This window comes from Anomaloglossus baeobatrachus, chromosome 1 (assembly GCF_048569485.1).
Source record: "Anomaloglossus baeobatrachus isolate aAnoBae1 chromosome 1, aAnoBae1.hap1, whole genome shotgun sequence".
In the NCBI taxonomy this organism is placed as follows: Eukaryota; Metazoa; Chordata; class Amphibia; order Anura; family Aromobatidae; genus Anomaloglossus; species Anomaloglossus baeobatrachus.
Window position 1 is genome coordinate 708,943,124 of NC_134353.1, and position 17,029 is coordinate 708,960,152.

The 17,029-nt window shown below is 44.2% G+C and overlaps 1 protein-coding gene across 2 annotated transcripts in view; it reads left to right on the top strand.

Moving 5' to 3' along the window:
- Window positions 1-17,029, top strand: part of DGCR2 (DiGeorge syndrome critical region gene 2) — a 122,816-nt gene that overhangs the window by 43,694 nt on the left and 62,093 nt on the right. For both annotated transcript variants that reach the window (XM_075321329.1, XM_075321339.1), the window contains one exon: window positions 8,415-8,537. In XM_075321329.1, the coding sequence (XP_075177444.1) occupies window positions 8,415-8,537 (123 nt within the window). The remainder of the gene's footprint in view (window positions 1-8,414; window positions 8,538-17,029) is intronic.

Below are 17,029 nucleotides of genomic sequence, written 5' to 3' on the forward strand. Positions count from 1 at the left end.
GCAGCCACTATACAGTTGATTGAGCTTTGCTGTTGCACTCCCTGAACCCATTTCTATGTTGCCATCACTGAGGACATATGATCAGTGAGGGGACTGGGTGTCGCACCCCCTCTGATCTGATATTGATGACTTGGCATAAGGATAGGCCCTCAACATTCAACATAAAAGTACTGGACAACCCCTTTAATAATTTTGGAATGATTGCTCAATTTTCAGATTGTATACTCTGGGGCCAGTGCACACAACAGAAGGCCCAGTACAGTGTCTGATTGCACTGCCTTATGGGAACCAGTAAGTGATGTGCCCTGCTGCTCCATTCAAATCCATGACTCTGAAACTGTGTTGCTCTGTGCTATCTTTGTCACTGCCCTAGACTTGAATGGAGCAGCAATTTACATATGTGACCTTCTGTTTGATGTAACTCCTACCTTGGTCCTGATGTAGGGAAATGTGGACATAATTCCATGTTCTGGGCGTCGGTGGGGAGTTCAGCTTCTGGAACCCACACTGATCTAACATAGGATGGTTGATTACTTGTTTTAGCTGAAATACCCGTTTTGTTCCCTTTGCTTTGCATTCACTTTGATTTGTGATTGTGGTCGAGATAGTTAGACACTCACCTACTTTTTTGTGAAAACCTACAAATATGCCATATATGTAGTAACAGTCTAGTCTCCCGGTACCTACCTGCACGCAACCTCAGATCCTCACAAGATCTCCTTCTCTGCTCCTCTTATCTCCTCTTCCCACAATCGCGTACAAGACTTCTCCCGTGCATCCCCCATACTCTGGAACGCTCTACCTCAGCATATCAGACTCTCCACTACTGTGGAAAGCTTCAAGAGGAACCTCAAGACCCACCTCTTCCAACAAGCCTACAATAGCCCTCAGTCCAGTAGACCACTGCGCAACCAGCTCTGTCCTCACCTATTGTACCCTCACCCATTCCCTGTAGACTGTGAGCCCTCGCGGGCAGGGTCCTCTCTCCTCCTATACCAGTCTGTCTTGTACTGTTAATGATTGTTGTACGTATACCCTCTTTCACTTGTAAAGCGCCATAGAATAAATGGCGCTATAATAATAATAATAATAACAGAGCCTCATCTGACATGTCCTGGCCAAGATTACTGAACAGCTGGGTTAGATTTAAAGGGAACTGGTCATCAGATTTGGTCCCTATAAGCTGTGGCCACCACCAGTGAGCTCTTATATACAGCATTCTAAATTGCTTTATATAAGAGCCCCGTCCAGACTGTACAACATAAAAAAACACTTTTATAATACTTAGGGGGCGGTCTGGTCCGATAGATGTCTCTGTTCTCGGTCCGGCGCCTCTTCCATCCTCTGCGATCTCTGTCCTCCTGCCCAGCCCTGTGCATGACACGTCCGGCGTCATTCAAAGAGAGGGCTTCATTGCGCTCTTGCAGAAGTGCACTTTGATCTGCCCTGCTGGGGCAGAGCAAAGTACTTTAATGCGCAGGCGCAAGAAAAGGTCAAAGACTGCCCATGCATGCGCACTACACTACTTTGATCTGCCTTCAACCAGGTAGATCAAAGTGCGTCTGTGCAGGAGTGCAATGGAGGCCTCACTGAATGATGCCAGATGCGTCATGCACAGGGCTGGGCAGGAGGACAGAGATCGCAGAAGATAGAGGAGGCGCAGGACCGGAGAGCAGGGACACCCATCCGACTGATCTGTCCCCTAGGTTAGTATTATAAGTATTTTTTATGTTCTTCAGTGCGGCCTGGGCTCTTATATATTATAGTTTTTACAATACTCTACAATGCTGCATATCAGAGGCCACAGCTTATAGGGGCCAAATCTGGTGACTGGTTCCCTTTTAACACTAGAACTACTGGACTCGTGACACCTATATAGAAATACATAGTGCAAAGTAGTCAAAATGACTACCTCAGTAGTTCTAGTGTTAAGTGGTTGTAAGGACAGTGATATTTATCATCAATATCAATCAACCTCTGTAGTGGTGCATAAAAGGTAAGTTCCCTAACCCCTGTCAGATACTCCCCTTCCAGCAGCTTCATCTTATATTTCACCGGTCAGTCTCCTGTGATTTCTAAGCTGCTAACAGCTCAAGTGATTCATGGAGATCGCAACTCAATACAGGTCTATGGGAGTCTTGTTCTGCCTCTTATAGAGCTGCATTGGGAGCCTGTGACATAACATCTGACTAGTCAGATGTTACGGGCAAAAGATGGCACCGAAAAAGGATGAAAATGTAGGAGGGGAAATATAAGACCGTTATCAGGGGATGTCAATTTAAAGCACCACTTCAGTGCTGAAAAAACTCCCAAAACACTTGTAGAGAGGGGCTTTAATAGTGGGAGCAAGGGAAAGACTCCTCCAGTGTTTGGAGCCCTGCTGCTCCTGACACTCTTTTTCTGGCTGCTGGTGGACCTGATTACTTCTGATCTGTTGGTGTCCAGCTGCATTCACAATGTGGCAGAAAACCGCAGCAATCCTGTGCTGTTGTGCTTCTTTTATTGTTCTATTTCAAAATCATTTTATTTTGCACGGAATCAGTTGATTTATTTACAAGATTGAGTAGCCGATTATAATGGTGCCATGTCTACCCGTGTGAACGTAGCCTTAGAATAAGTCAATATGTCAGTCATGGGCAAGCTTAGGATTGGACATTTATATTGTTTGAATGGTAGCGAGGCGGGCAGTCAGCTGCGGGGTAAAGTGTAGTATTGCCTGTCTTCACCATTTTATATTTTTTTATGTGGCATAGAATCCCACGTTGTGTCCTATCAGAGTCTGGCATGTTGCTGGCCTTTTCCTTGGCCAGTTATTTGAATTAATATATAAGATTGGGGCATTTAGTTCCGAGAACAGTGGCATTGTTAAATTAGCTGATTGGCGTGCGGTATGGAGTTATAAGTTCAATTTTAACCCTATATTAAGGTGTTACATGATACTGTCTTATATACAAAATGTATTTTATTCTGTATAGATCAGCCTTATGAAATCTGTTGACTGACCATACCATACCTAGTGAATTTTTGTACAGCATTGTTAAAGGGAATCTGTCACCACTTTTTCAGCATATAAGCTGCGGCCACCACCACTGGGCTCTTATATACAGCATTCTAACATGCTGTATATAAGAGCCCAGGCTGCTGTGTAGAACGTAAAAAACACTTTATAATACTCACCTAGAACGTTGCTCCGGTGCACACCAGTCGGATGGCTGGAACCGTTCTCTGGGATCGGCGCCTCCCCTTTCGGCCATCTTGGTGTTGCTTATTTTGAAGCCGCGGTGCCTGACGCTTCTACGTCATACACACTCGCCAGTCCTGCACAGGCGCACTACAATACTTTGATCTGCCCTGAGTAGGGTAGATCAAAGTGCGCCTGCGCTGGACCTCAATGCCGGCGCGAAAGTATGACGTAGACGAGTCATGCACTGCGGCTTCAGACCAAGGAAGACCAAGATGACCGAAAGGGGAGGCGCCGGTCCCGGAGAACGGAGACACCCATCCGACTGATGTGCACCGGAGCAACCTCCTAGGCGAGTATTATAAAGTGTTTTTTTTGTTCTACACAGCAGCCTGGACTCTTATATACAGCATGTTAGAAAGCTGTATAAAAGAGCCCACTGGTGGTGCCCGCAACTTATAGGCCCAAAATCTGGTGACAAGTTCCCTTTAAAGGTGGCTATTATTCTTACTGGATGAGGGGACCCATAACGCCATATTTTAAAGGGACAAATGCCTGATTGTCTGGCTGCAAGGATATGTGAAAGTATCTGATAGTAATAGTTTTTTAGATATTTGGTAGATAAATATGCACTGAAGACAAACAGACTAAACCCAATGTTCACATATGCATTATGACAAACCCCACGGACTGGGGTCTCTTAACCCTTTAACGACCGCGGGCAGTAATGTTGCGTCCCTGTATTCATAGTGTTAATCCCCACCGGCTGCTACGGGCTACAGGCGGGGATCCGTGCACATGTCAGCTGATTTGTACAGCTGACATGTGTACCTGGCAGGTACGAGTGGAATTGCTTTTCACCCGTAGCTGTTAACCTTTTAAATGGCGCTGTCAAGATGTGACAGTGCCATATTAACGGCAATAACGGTAGATGTTTACTCACCGCCCAATACCGGAAGTAACGTGACATGATCACATGGATCCGGTGGTTGTCAGGGTAGCACAGGGTCATGTGATGACTCCTGTAGCTCACATGATTCAGGTCCTTTAACCAGCAGCCGAGTACTGACGCTTGTAAGAGATGATCATTTCCCCCGGTCTGAGCGGTGCTGCTCTGATAGGGAGAGATGAATGAGCGATCAGACTGCTGACCCTTACAGTCCCCTAGGGAGACTAGTAAAATAAAAAGTTTTGAAAAGTTAAAAAAAATAAATTTAAATAAAAAAAACCTGAAAGTTCAATTCACCCCCTATTCGTCCCATTAAAAATTTAAAGGGATAAAAAAAAAGGAAATGTACACATTTGGTATCGCCGTGTTCAGAAATGCCTGGTCTATCAAAATATAAATCAATTAATCTGATCGGTAAACTGCGTAGCGTCAAAAAAATTCCAAACGCCAAAATTACGTTTTTTGGTCACCACAAATTTTGCACAAAGTGCGATAACAGGTGATCAAAACATAGCATCTGCGCAAAAATGAAAACATTAAAAACATCAGCTCAAGACTCAAAAATAAAGCCGTCACTGAACCATAGATCCCGAAAAATGAGAACGCTACTGGTTGCGGAAAATGGCGCAAAACGTGCGCTACTTTTTTCGGACAAACTTCTGATTTTTTTTTTAACCCCTTAGATAAAAGTAAACCTATTCATGCTTGGTGTCTACGAACTCGTACCAACCTCAGGCATTACACACCAGTTTTACCAAATAGGGAACACCGTGAATAAAAGATCTCAAACAATTAGTGCAATCGCCCCTTTTTTTTTTTTGCAATTTTTCCGCATTTGGATTTTTTTCCCCATTTTCCAGTACACTATATGGAAAAACCCATGGTTTCATTTAAAAGTACAGCATATTCCGCAAAAAACAAGCCCTCACATGACCATATTGACTGAAAAATAAAGTTATGTGTCTCGGAAGAATGGCGAAAAAAAAAAACGGAAAGCGCAAAATCAGCAGCATGATGTAGGCCAGGGGTGAGGAACCTTTTTTCTGTCAGGGGCCATTTGGAAATTTTCTACCATCATTTTGGGGGCCACGCAAAATTTTATCAACTTGAAATTTACTTTGCTATATTGGTCAAACAACTCCCTGTGGCGGCTGGAGCTTCTTGTTTTTGCTGTGGCTGTGATATGAGGCGATATTAATCTTGTTGCTTCTCACAACTGCCTTTCCAGGTTTGTGTTGGCTGGGACTGGTGTGTGTGTGTGTGTGTGTGTGTGTGTGTGTGTGTGTGTGTGTAATATATATATATCTATATATATATATATATATATATATATATATATATATATATATATATATATATATATATATATATATATATATATATATATATATATATATATATATATATATATATATATATATATATATATATATATATATATATATATTATATATAATATAATATATCTCTCACAAAGGAGATGCTGAGAGCATATACATCACAGGAAGGGCTTGGGGCATATACATCACAGGGGAGGGCTGCGAGGAGTCTACGTTACAGCGGAGGGCTGCGAGGAGTCTACGTTGTCTACGTTACAGGGGAGGGCTGCGAGGAGGACTATATGCCACTGGAGAGGGCTGCGAGGAGGACTATATGCCACTGGGGAGGTCTGCGAGGAGGACTATATGCCACTGGGGAGGGCTGCGAGGACTATACGCCACTGGGGAGGACTGTACATCACTGGGGAGGGCTGGGGGTACAGACATATCTGGGTATATACATATCAGGGGGGCACAGGCAGCCCTAGGGAGGCCAGGGGGGCACAGGCAGCCCTGGGAGAAAAAACAAATCTGAGGTACGCTTGGGCAGTGAGAGTGCATTGCACGCTTACTCCACCCACAAACTCAGTGTTGAAAGGGCCAGCAGCCATCCACTCTCACCATTCTCTAAATAGAGATTGTTCAAATATGGACAGAAAAGACCGGGCACCACAGATGAGCAACAATCAGCTTCGCACTGGTCTAAGGAACCAGACCGGTATTGCGGACATGGGACACCTGCCCTTGCATTGCATGCTCAAAATCAGACCGCAGTAGAAAAAATCAGATCCAACACAGGAAAAAAAAAAGCAGCAACTCACAGGGGATGAGATCAAGTTTTCTTTATTAGTTTTCTAATGTTAATCACTGGGTACATAATAAAGCCTGTAGCTTAGGTAAACAATAGCTCCACAGATAAGAGAAGCACAGTTGTTTTTTTTTCTTTAACCCTTGCAGCATGCTGTCTTAAGCTTACATTGCAAAATGCTGCTGACAGATTCCCTTTAAGGTTTCGATCAGTAGTCCAATGTTGTTCTATTCCTGTCTTCAAAAGTGATGGCAAGCACAGTGGTGCCTCTGAACTCCAACCTTTGGGACAGTATTCTCACTTTTAGTTACCGATTTTGATTTTCCCATCATCTTTAACATAAACTTGCTTAAGGTGAACAAAGTTATTGTACTTAGAGAACCGGTCATCAGGATTTAGCAGTGTAGAGTAAAGGCATGGCCATAGTGGTGCTGCTGCACTGATTAAACTAGGTAAGTTGGGTGAAGTATTCCGATCTATGCTTATTGTTTAATCAGCCCCTGAAATTTTCTTCTAATGACAGGTTTGTGCATCGGGACAGGATTGGAGGTAGGGCCTTCTGCTCCTCCACCCCTCCTGCCTCCTGTGTGTATATGGTAGATCTCTCAGTGACCTGACTCCTGTTTGAAATTTTATGCTGCCACCATTATTGGGGTTGTCAGCGCAAGCGCAATTTGATTCTACAGCCGGTCTTCAATAAAATGACACTGGAGGCGGTGCAGGCGCAGATCGAGCTCTTGGTTCAATGATGTCTTCTTTAAACCGAAATATCAATTTGCGAATGCACCGCTTCAGTTACCATTTTATTGAAGACCACCCATGGCATCACACTGCGCATGCACCACCCACTAGAGTGATGGTAGCATAAAGTTTTAAAGAGCAAGCAGGTCACAGTGACTGTGATAGACATACAGAAGGCAAGTGAGGTGCAGCGAAGCAGATGAAGACCTTACCTTCAGCCTCGTTGCACAGAGCTGTCTTTAGAAGGAAACTTCAGAGGCTGATTAAACAATAACCTGAGATCAGATTCCTTCACCAAAGGTATCATTTTAGCCAGTATAGCAGTGCCTTTATTTTAGCCTTTGAACTGCTTTTATATGTTTCTGTAAATTTAATTGGATCATTCGGGTTAAGGCCATGTTCCCATGATGTGATTTGCACTGGTGGGTTTTTGTTTTTTTTTGCTTCAGTTTTTGCAAAATTGCAGTAGTAAAATTTTTGCTGCTATTTTCCAGATTCGCAGCAAACAAAGCATATACTACTTACGTTGTGTGAACATCTCTTTATAGGGAATCTAGCAGTATGTTTTTGATATGTAATCTGAAGACAGCATGCTGTAGGGGTTTACACACAGATTTCAGTGATGTCACTTTTCACAATGTGCTGTTTACCTGCAATGTTTGTTTTAGCTTCAGTAGATTGTCATTGCTGGACAAGGTGAGTTAGAGGTTAGCGAGTCAGAACGCCCCCTTCTGTGATTAGTAGCTCACGGTTTATAGATATTGTGTATAGAGCGCCCGGTGGGCCGAACAGCGCTCTGAGCTTTGTTGCATTGGTAAACCTAAAAACTTTGATTGTGTCAGAACTGCTATACCAGTAAACTAAGTGACACATCGTTAGATTCAGGATCTCTTTACCTACATTGTGCTGCTCTTAGATGAGGTAGCAAAAACCCTTTTAATGTATAACTGCATCATAAAATATCGAATTGTATGACTGTCACAGTTCCTGATATGGAGTGGAGAGAAGAGCGTATAATTGACTAAAAACTGGTATGTAAGAAATAGATCCAGTCTCCTGGACATCAGCGATTCCTGGCTAATTTATCGTGGATAGTTGCCAATGATTGTAAAGTGCTATGGAATTAATGTTGCTATATAAATAATAATAATAATCAAGTTAGATGAGATCACAGATCCATTTTTACTATTTTTTTTTTTCTTCAAATCTAATCAACTAAGTCAATCTATTGGTAAAGTATGCATTGTTATTGAGACAGGCGTGCATATGCCTTTCCGACAAACATCCTATGAACAACATTAAATGGATATGGTGTGCTTAGTGTTGAAACTTTCTTTTTAAACATTGGGCATTATTGAATAGTAGCTTTTTCATTTATTGATTTCTCTAAATATGATCTTTCTTTTTCTTTCCTAGAGCTGCGCTGCACACATGTGCAGTTTGCATGCCATAGTGGGGCAATCCAGTGTATTCCTTTACAGTGGCAATGTGATGGTTGGCCAACCTGCGAGGATGAAAGCGATGAGGTTAACTGTCCGGGTAAGTGCACTTCATGTGGAGGTCTCTACGTTTCAGAATTTAGAAATCTTAGAGGTTTTCGACTACTAATTTCACCCGCTTTCACTTTTCTAAACTCTTCCTAACTAACACTTTCCTAATATACCTCTATTACCTGCCCTTCTCCTGCGGCTTCTATATCCTTCTGTTGTTGTTCTATCTCTGCTACATCCGATCTGGGGCCCGGCATTGGGCAAACAAAGCAGACACGTCACTGGTGGGGTTATCGCTCGGTGAGTGACAGCAGTCTGAGCTCTCCTCTCAGCCTGGTTTACAGTGTGATGCTTTCACCTGACAAGTGCTGCAGTGTGCCAATCATTCGATAATATATCAGGGCTTGTCAGCTGAGGGGATGGCACTTTAGGCAGCATTCAGACACAGGAGAGTGACGCCTCATGTGAGCTCAGTCATGCCTGCTGACGACTGAGGCTGCCGAAGTCTAGAACTGCCTTCAACGGACAAGCCCGTGACATACTATCTAATGATCAGCACATAGCAGTGCGTATCAGATGTAAGCACCGCACTGAGAGGAGTGAAGTCTGATCTGAGCACGTGTGCACAAACTATCACTCACCGAGGGGTATCCCCGTCCCCACCAGTGATGTGCCCTGCTCTGTCCGATTCCAGACCCCTGATTGGAAATGTCAGAGGCAGGACAACAGAAGGATATAGGAGCCACAGAGCAATGAGCTTTCGGGAGCAGGGCTGGTAGAAGTGTATTAGGAAGAGTTAGGACAAATGTAAAGGGGTGAAATTAGTAGTGGAATACCTCTGTTATAAATTTAGGGCTACTTGTTTTACTGTTATCTTTCTTCCTAACGTCACTTGCAGCTGCCCCCACAATGTTACCGTATAGACGACCGGGAAGTGAAATTGTTCATGCTCCTCCCAAGGGATGAAAAATTACACCTAAAATAATGAGCTAACTTTTATTTTGATACCGAATAATAATGTTCTGTCTGTATCTAATACCTAGAATAACTAGTGTGCCAGTCAGCAGGTACTAACCTTAGCTAGGGCCAGCGCCAGCTCCCCACCGCTGCTGCAGTCCTGGTGTTTTGGCTATAGCTGTGACAGTCATGTCAGCAATGCTCATCATCCGCTCTAGCCAGTCACTGAGCCCCGCAGGAGTGCTGAGGTGGACAGCGCACAAGCATGGAGCTCAGTGACTGGCTAGAGGGGTGACGCTACTTCACCGCTACAGCCAAAATATCGGGATTGGAGAGTTTTCAGGGTAGATGAGTACCGGCTGAGGTGTGTGGTGTTGTGTTTTTGTTTTGTTTTTTCTGTTTTTGGTATTTCACACAGCATAGGGCACAATACCTGAAAGTGTGTGACTCCTTTTAAGCCTTATTCAGACATCTATTTGAAAACTGAGATTTTCATGTTTGGGTCAATCTGTACTCAGATCATGTTTCACAAATGTCTGAATGAGGCTTTAAATTATCTTCCAACCAGTGGAAAAGTGATAACTGTTCGATTATTGCTGGTCCTCCTCCAAGGACCCCCATCAATTGCCAGCACAGGAGACCTCTTGCCTATTTTAGTGCTGTAAACTTTGAATTGAGCAACAGTTCACAGGTATTATTGGCCGCTCCACTTAACTCCTCCTGACGGTAGTCTTGGTATTAGAGGGGAATGGAGACGTTTGTAGAAAGGAATTACCCCTTCAATCTCAAAAGTTATCAAGCTGACTTTCTAACCCATATACATCAGTTAAAGAGCTGGCGATATGCCATATTATCAGGGCTAGATAGGGCTTTCTCTTATGTCTGGCATCACTAGCATATCAGATCATGCTCCCTTAAATGCTTCATTTGTAATAGCCCAAGCGACCACCTGACCGTATTTCACTTTGATCAATTCAGATATTGTTTCCGTCAAAAATCCTACTAATTAAGAAAAGTTCCAAATTTATATTATCTTTCGTCTACAACTCTGGATGCAGTTTCAGCTGATGTCTATTGCCCTCATAATAAAATCATCATTTATATATGGGGCTTTCCTGCCAAGCTGATTGCATCCAGGAGCGGATCTATTCACATTCCCTCTTCGCTCAGAGAAGCGATGCAATCCGCAGAGTATCCGCTCACCCGGCTTTAGCGTTGTGCAACATAGTCATTTTTATTACAATCGTAATAAGCCATATTATTTTAGCTCCTGGACTGATAGCAAGATATTGGAGCATTGAACCGATTGATTGCAGACAATCCTAATTTGGTAACATCTTTGACGTGGACAATACAATATAAACAATACATAAAAGGCCCAGAACTGTAGTTTAGCAATACATCTCCACCTACCTCTATCATGTCAGAATTCACAGCTTGATTTCTTCCCCTCTTTAACCGGATGACGTGGTCTTTCATACATGCATAATGTGTCTTGGTATAAGTTGGTGTTTTATCCATACTGTGAACCCTCACATTTCTATGCCTGATACATGGAATGCTGAATAGATGTAATCTATGGTGAGATAAAGGTTTGGTTGTCCAGGTAGACCCTAGACAGGGTGGGTTCCTTCCCCCATACGTTCCTGTCAGTTGTATACATGATGTGTTGACTTCTAACACTCACTCCAAGTCCTCTAATTCTATACTATTCTTATTTGTATAAAATCTATAAATCAATGAAGCATAAACTTTGCTTCCACCGATCCTACTTAACCCTTAGGGCGGCTTTGCACGTTGCGACATCGCAAGCCGATGATGCGATGTCGCACGCGATAGTCCCCGCCCCCGTCACAGGTACGATATCGTGTGATAGCTGGCGTAGCGAACATGATCGCTACGCCAGCTTCACATGCACTTACCTGCCCTGCGACCGTCGCTCTGGCCGGCGACCCGCCTCCTTCCTAAGGGGACGGGTCGTGCGGCGTCATAGCGACTTCATGCGGCCAATAGCGGCGGAGGGGCGGAGATGAGCAGGATGTAAACATCCCGCCCACCTCCTTCCTTCCGCATGGCCTACGGAAGCCGCGGTAACGCCGGTAGGAGATGTTCCTCGCTCCTGCGACTTCACACACAGCGATGTGTGCTGCCGCAGGAGCGAGGAACAACATCGGACTGTCGCGTCAGCGTAATTATGGATTACGCCGACGCTGCACCGATGATATGATTATGACGATTTTGCGCTCGTTAATCGTATCATCTAGGCTTTAAACACTACGATGTCGCATGCGATGCCGGATGTGCGTCACTTTCAATTTGACCCCACCGACATCGCACCTGCGATGTCGTAGTGTGCAAAGCCCGCCTTACTCTGGTGAAACAGAAACTGATGTAAGAATTTATCACACAGTTTGCAATGAGACAATTCACATTCATCAGGGGCGTCAGTTGTTGCCCCCGGACCCTTCTAGAAGTCAGATTAGAAAATGCTAAATATTGTGTATTTCCAGCCGGCTCACTAGTTTAATAGTAGAAACTGATGAAAAAGCCTGATGATAGCTCATGTTATTTTGACATCGGTTGTGGCACAAGAAAACTGATTGGGGTGGCATGGATAGATGGAAACGTGGCCTTATGTTATACCTTTTTCATTAAAATTATACTGACACCGGATGTAGAGTAGAATCGTTCACTTCTTTGTTCCTAAAACAGCGCCACTCTGATCTACAGCTTGTGTGCGGTATTGCAGGTCAGCCACACTTCAGTGCAACAGAGCTGCAATACAGACACAACACATGGACAAGTATGGCAATGGGACATAGCAGTCTTCTTTTGAAACTGAAAAAGAAAAGTATTTTGCTTTTTATTTAAAGCACCATGCCAGCTTTTTTTTCTTTCCCCGCTGGAGTGGTGCTCTCTGACCCTTGTTGTTTACTCACCTGCCGCCGTTGTTGTCTTTTTCCAGCATCGCCCCGGGCTGTCTCATGTGATTTGTGACCTGCCGGCAGCTCCAGTGTGTCACGTAGCTTGCCGGAGGTCACAACTCTATGAGAGCCTTGTTCCGACCTCATTGTAGCTCACATAGAGATGTATTGGGAGCTTGTGATGCAACTCCTGACTTCCGGACAGTCAGACGTTACAGGCACAAGATGGCGCCACGGGACCGGAGGGGCGTTGGTTGAAGGTGAAGTCGCTGGAGGTTGAGTGTAATACTGTGGGCCGGGGACTTGGATTTAAAGCACCACTCTACCACTGAAAAAACAAAACTCTGGAGTGGAGCTTTACTTAGTGCTTATGTGAAGGAAAAAAAATCCTTTATATACAGGTGTCTTACTAACTGTGGTCTGTTTTCAGTGTCCTCAGCTTAATATAGATACAAAGGTCATTGATATCTTGTGTCCTAAGAACAGCAATCCACAGCGAATTTGGATCCTGCTGCTTCATTTCTTCTTTGTAGGGCGTCATTGAAAATGGATTTTCATTACTTCCAGTTTTGTTTTTCCGCGCAACTGCCCAAATGATGCTGCTTTCATTGATGTAATGACATCTAACAATGATACAGCAGGCCACTTACTGTTAATTACTTTAGCATTGATACAGTGCTCAGCCTAAATGAGTACACCCCCTTTCCTTTACACCTCGTTAGCTTGGAGAACATCAACCGCTCCCGGACAACAGGACATGCATGCACAGTGCCGAAAGGCTGTTTTCTGTTGAGCTTGTACACATTGTTTTGAAGTTGGCCAGGATCGCTGGAGAGCTGTTACCTCCTAATCCTATCCACCTTCAGTGCAGTGCTTACAAGTAAAGGGTGCTTTACACGCTGCGACATCGCTACCGATATATCATCGGGGTCACGTCGTTAGTGACGCACAACCGGCACCGGTAGCGACATTGCAGCGTGTGACACCAATGAGCGACGATCAACAATCGCAACATCGTTTGAAAACGGTGATCATTTCCTTAATATCGCTGCTGCTGCAGGTATGATGATGTTCGTCGCTCCTGCGGCATCACACATCGCTGAGTGTTACACCACAGGAACGACGAACATCTCCTTACCTGCGTCCACCGGCAATGCGGAAGGAAGGAGGTGGGCGGCATGTTCCGGCCACTCATCTCCACCACTCCGCTTCTATTGGCCGGCCGCTTAGTGACGTCGCTATGACGCTAAACACACCTCCTCCTTGAGGGAGGGATTATTCGGTGGTCACAGCGACGACGCTGCCATAGCGATAATGTTCGCTACGGCAGCGAGCACCAAATATCGCACGAGTGACGGGGCGGGTGCTATCGCGCTCGACATCGCTAGCAATCGCTAGCGATGTCGCAGCGTGTAAAGCACCCTTTAGACAGCAGCGGTGAGCGGTCTCCTAGGCAACAAGCTTTAACCCCTTCAGCCCCCGGGTACTTTCCGTTTTTGTGTTTTTGTTTTTTTCTCCCCTTCAGAGAGCCGTAACTTTTTTATTTTTCCATCAATCTTGCCATATGAGGGCTTGTTTTTTGCGGGACGAGTTGTACTTTTAAATGAAACCATAGGTTTTACCATATAGTGTACTAGAAAACAGCTAAAAAATTCTAAGTGAAAAAACTGCAAAAAAAGTGTGATCGCACAATAGTTTTTGGGGTGTTTTATTCACTGTGTTCACTATATGGTGAAACTGATGTGTGGGTATGATGCCTGAGGTCGGTGCGAGTTTGTAGACACCAAACATGTATAGATTTACTTGCATCTAAGGGGTTAAAAGAATTCACAAGTTTGTCCAATAAAAGTGGCGCACATTTTACGCCATCTTCTGAAACACGTAGCGTTCTCATTTTTCTGGATTTATGGCTCAGTGACGGCTTATTTTTTGCGTCTCGACCTGACGTTTCTAGTGGTACAATTTTTGCGCAGATGCTACATTTTGATTGCCTGTTATTGCATTTTTGCGCAAAACTTGCGGTGACCAAAAAAACATAATTTTGGCGTTTGGAATTTTTTTGCCGCTACGCCGTTTACTGATCAGATTAATTGATTTTATATTTTGATAGATCGGGCATTTCTGAACTCGGCAATACCAAATATGTGTATATTTTTTATTTTTGTAACCCTTTAATTTTCAATGGGGAGAAAGGGGGGTGATTTGAACTTTTAGGATTTTTGTTTTTTTTTTAATTTTTTTAAACTTTTTTTTTTTTATTTTACTAGTCCCCCTAGGGGGCTATAGCGATCAGCAATCCAATCGCTCTGGACGATCTGCAGATCTTACCTACAGAGCTGAGAACTGCAGATTTGGTGCTTTACTTTCAATGTCGGCTTTATTCCGGCATTGAGAGGAAGTGAGTCATGTTAGCTACAGGTGTCATCACATGACCCTCTGCTACCATGGCAATCTCCGAAAGTCACGTGATCGCGCACGTGACTTTGAGTGGGGGCGGCGGTAAGTGAAAATCATGGCCGCGCGCATATACATCTCGCTGCCAGACTTTGGCAGCGAGATGGAAGGGGTTAAATATTCCGGGTGGAATGTGATTCCACTCGGAACATGCAGGCACACATGTCAGCTGTTACGAACGGCTGATATGTGCGCGTATCGCCACATCCTGCCGGCGGCAGGGGGCGGGGCTTAACCTCACACGCTCCATGACGGATAGAACCGTCAAAGGTCGTGAAGGGGTTAAGCTGAAGAAAAGTGTTAGGCCCCTTTCACATTGCATTTTTCTCTACGTCCACAGGTCCCATCAGAGCATCCGTCCGGACCGCCCCTCCCCCACTCTGCAAAGCGTGCTCCGGACGCATGCGCCCGACAGGGCCATTCACTGTTATGGAGCGCACTGCGTTAGCGTGTGTCCTGTTTTGTGCCATTTTGTGCATATATACGTTTCTGCAGATGGACACCCGAACATAGACCACCTACGTTCGGGTGTCTGTCTGCAGGAACGTATATATGCACAAAATTGCGCATGCTTTGCAGAGTGGGGGAGGGGTGGTCCGGACGGATGCTCTGATGGGACCTGTGGACGTAGAGAAAAACGCAATGTGAAAGGGGCCTTAATAACTGTCTGCAGTTTTGCAGTATATTGTAACAATATCCATCTATGAAGATGGGAATAATCTTTTGAATTTTGTATCTCTGTAATTACACTGACTTAAAGAATAATGTTGGCAGGACTTTTTTTTTCTTGTTTTAACTATACAATGAATGCCGTTATAGGTAAAATGAAACCATGGTGGAACGGCTTTTTCTGTTTAACTATATTACCTAACTTAAATTTTTTTTTTTTTGTTTACCTTTTTTCAGTACATGTATTTTTTTATGGTAAACTAAAATCAATCCCTCACACCGTCTCAAGGAGAAATAAATAAACGTATGGCTTTTGGATGGAGAGACCCAACGCATAAAAATAAAAAATCCCCCTTTTTACGCAGTGGTTACTTATATTGATTTTGGAAATGCACAGTAAATGTCCATCTTTTTAGACGCTGCTACTATACGGCAGACTAGGGCAATATATTGCAGGTGACACAATAACGTCCAGATTATTTCAGCCTGACTACAGTCTTGTTTCTTTCTTTGGTGTTTACAAGTTGTTGAAGATGGAGAGCGGGATCTGTCAGACAGGAAACAAATTCCAGAGCAGTGTTATGAGGGTAGCGATATTTCCCTGCTCCTGAAATGGGGGCGTACGGCTTGTCTGACACTGATACTGCCCCCAGCACAAGTGGCATTGAAGTCACTCAGCACAACACATTCCTGTGGGCTAAATCAGAAGCCCACCTGCCTCTGCCGCAGCTGTGTCCGCCGGCCATATGGACCTGTATGTCACAGGAGTCCAAGAACCTGGCTTCACACAGGTTTTCAGTGAGGGAATTATATAGTGTTGTTTTTACGTGGCAGTGTATAGTTACTGTAATGTAAAAGAACATTGGTTTTCTTTATGTTGTCTGACATTTCTAACTAACAAAGTTGTCTCTAAGGCCTTGTGCGCACTTGCCGGATTTTACCGTAGATTTGCTGCATATTTCGCTGCAGAAAATGTTTATAACCTTTCTGCAGTGATTCACTAGCAAAACCTATGGGGAAAAAAAAATGCTGTGTGCACGAAGCGGATTTTGACAGCTACCGGTTTTGCTGCGGGATTCTCGCAGCAAAAACAATTGCATGTCACTTATTTTCCGCAGGTTGCTGCGGCATTTCACTCCATTGACTGTAATGTAATCGTGAAATCCCGCAAAGAACTAACGCAGGTAGCACATTCTGTGCGTTTCATTGCGTTTTCCTGCATTATTCCTTGCGGTATTTCGCGTTTTTCGGGACATAATGTTCATCACTGCCTGCGTTTTGCAGGGAAGTGATGTCATTATGACAGGAAGAGGAAGCGGAGCTGAGGGTAAACAGACACATCACAGACACACACAGACATATAGAATACACATAGAAATCAAACGTACATATTAAAAATAAAAAAAAAAAAACGTGGGCTTTACCGTATTTTTACCGTCCAGCCGAGGTAAACACACAGCGGCAGCCCTGTATTGTCAGGCTGGGGAGGGCGAGGGCCAGGGTTAATGCCCTCCCATCCCCTCCCTCTCCCCCACCG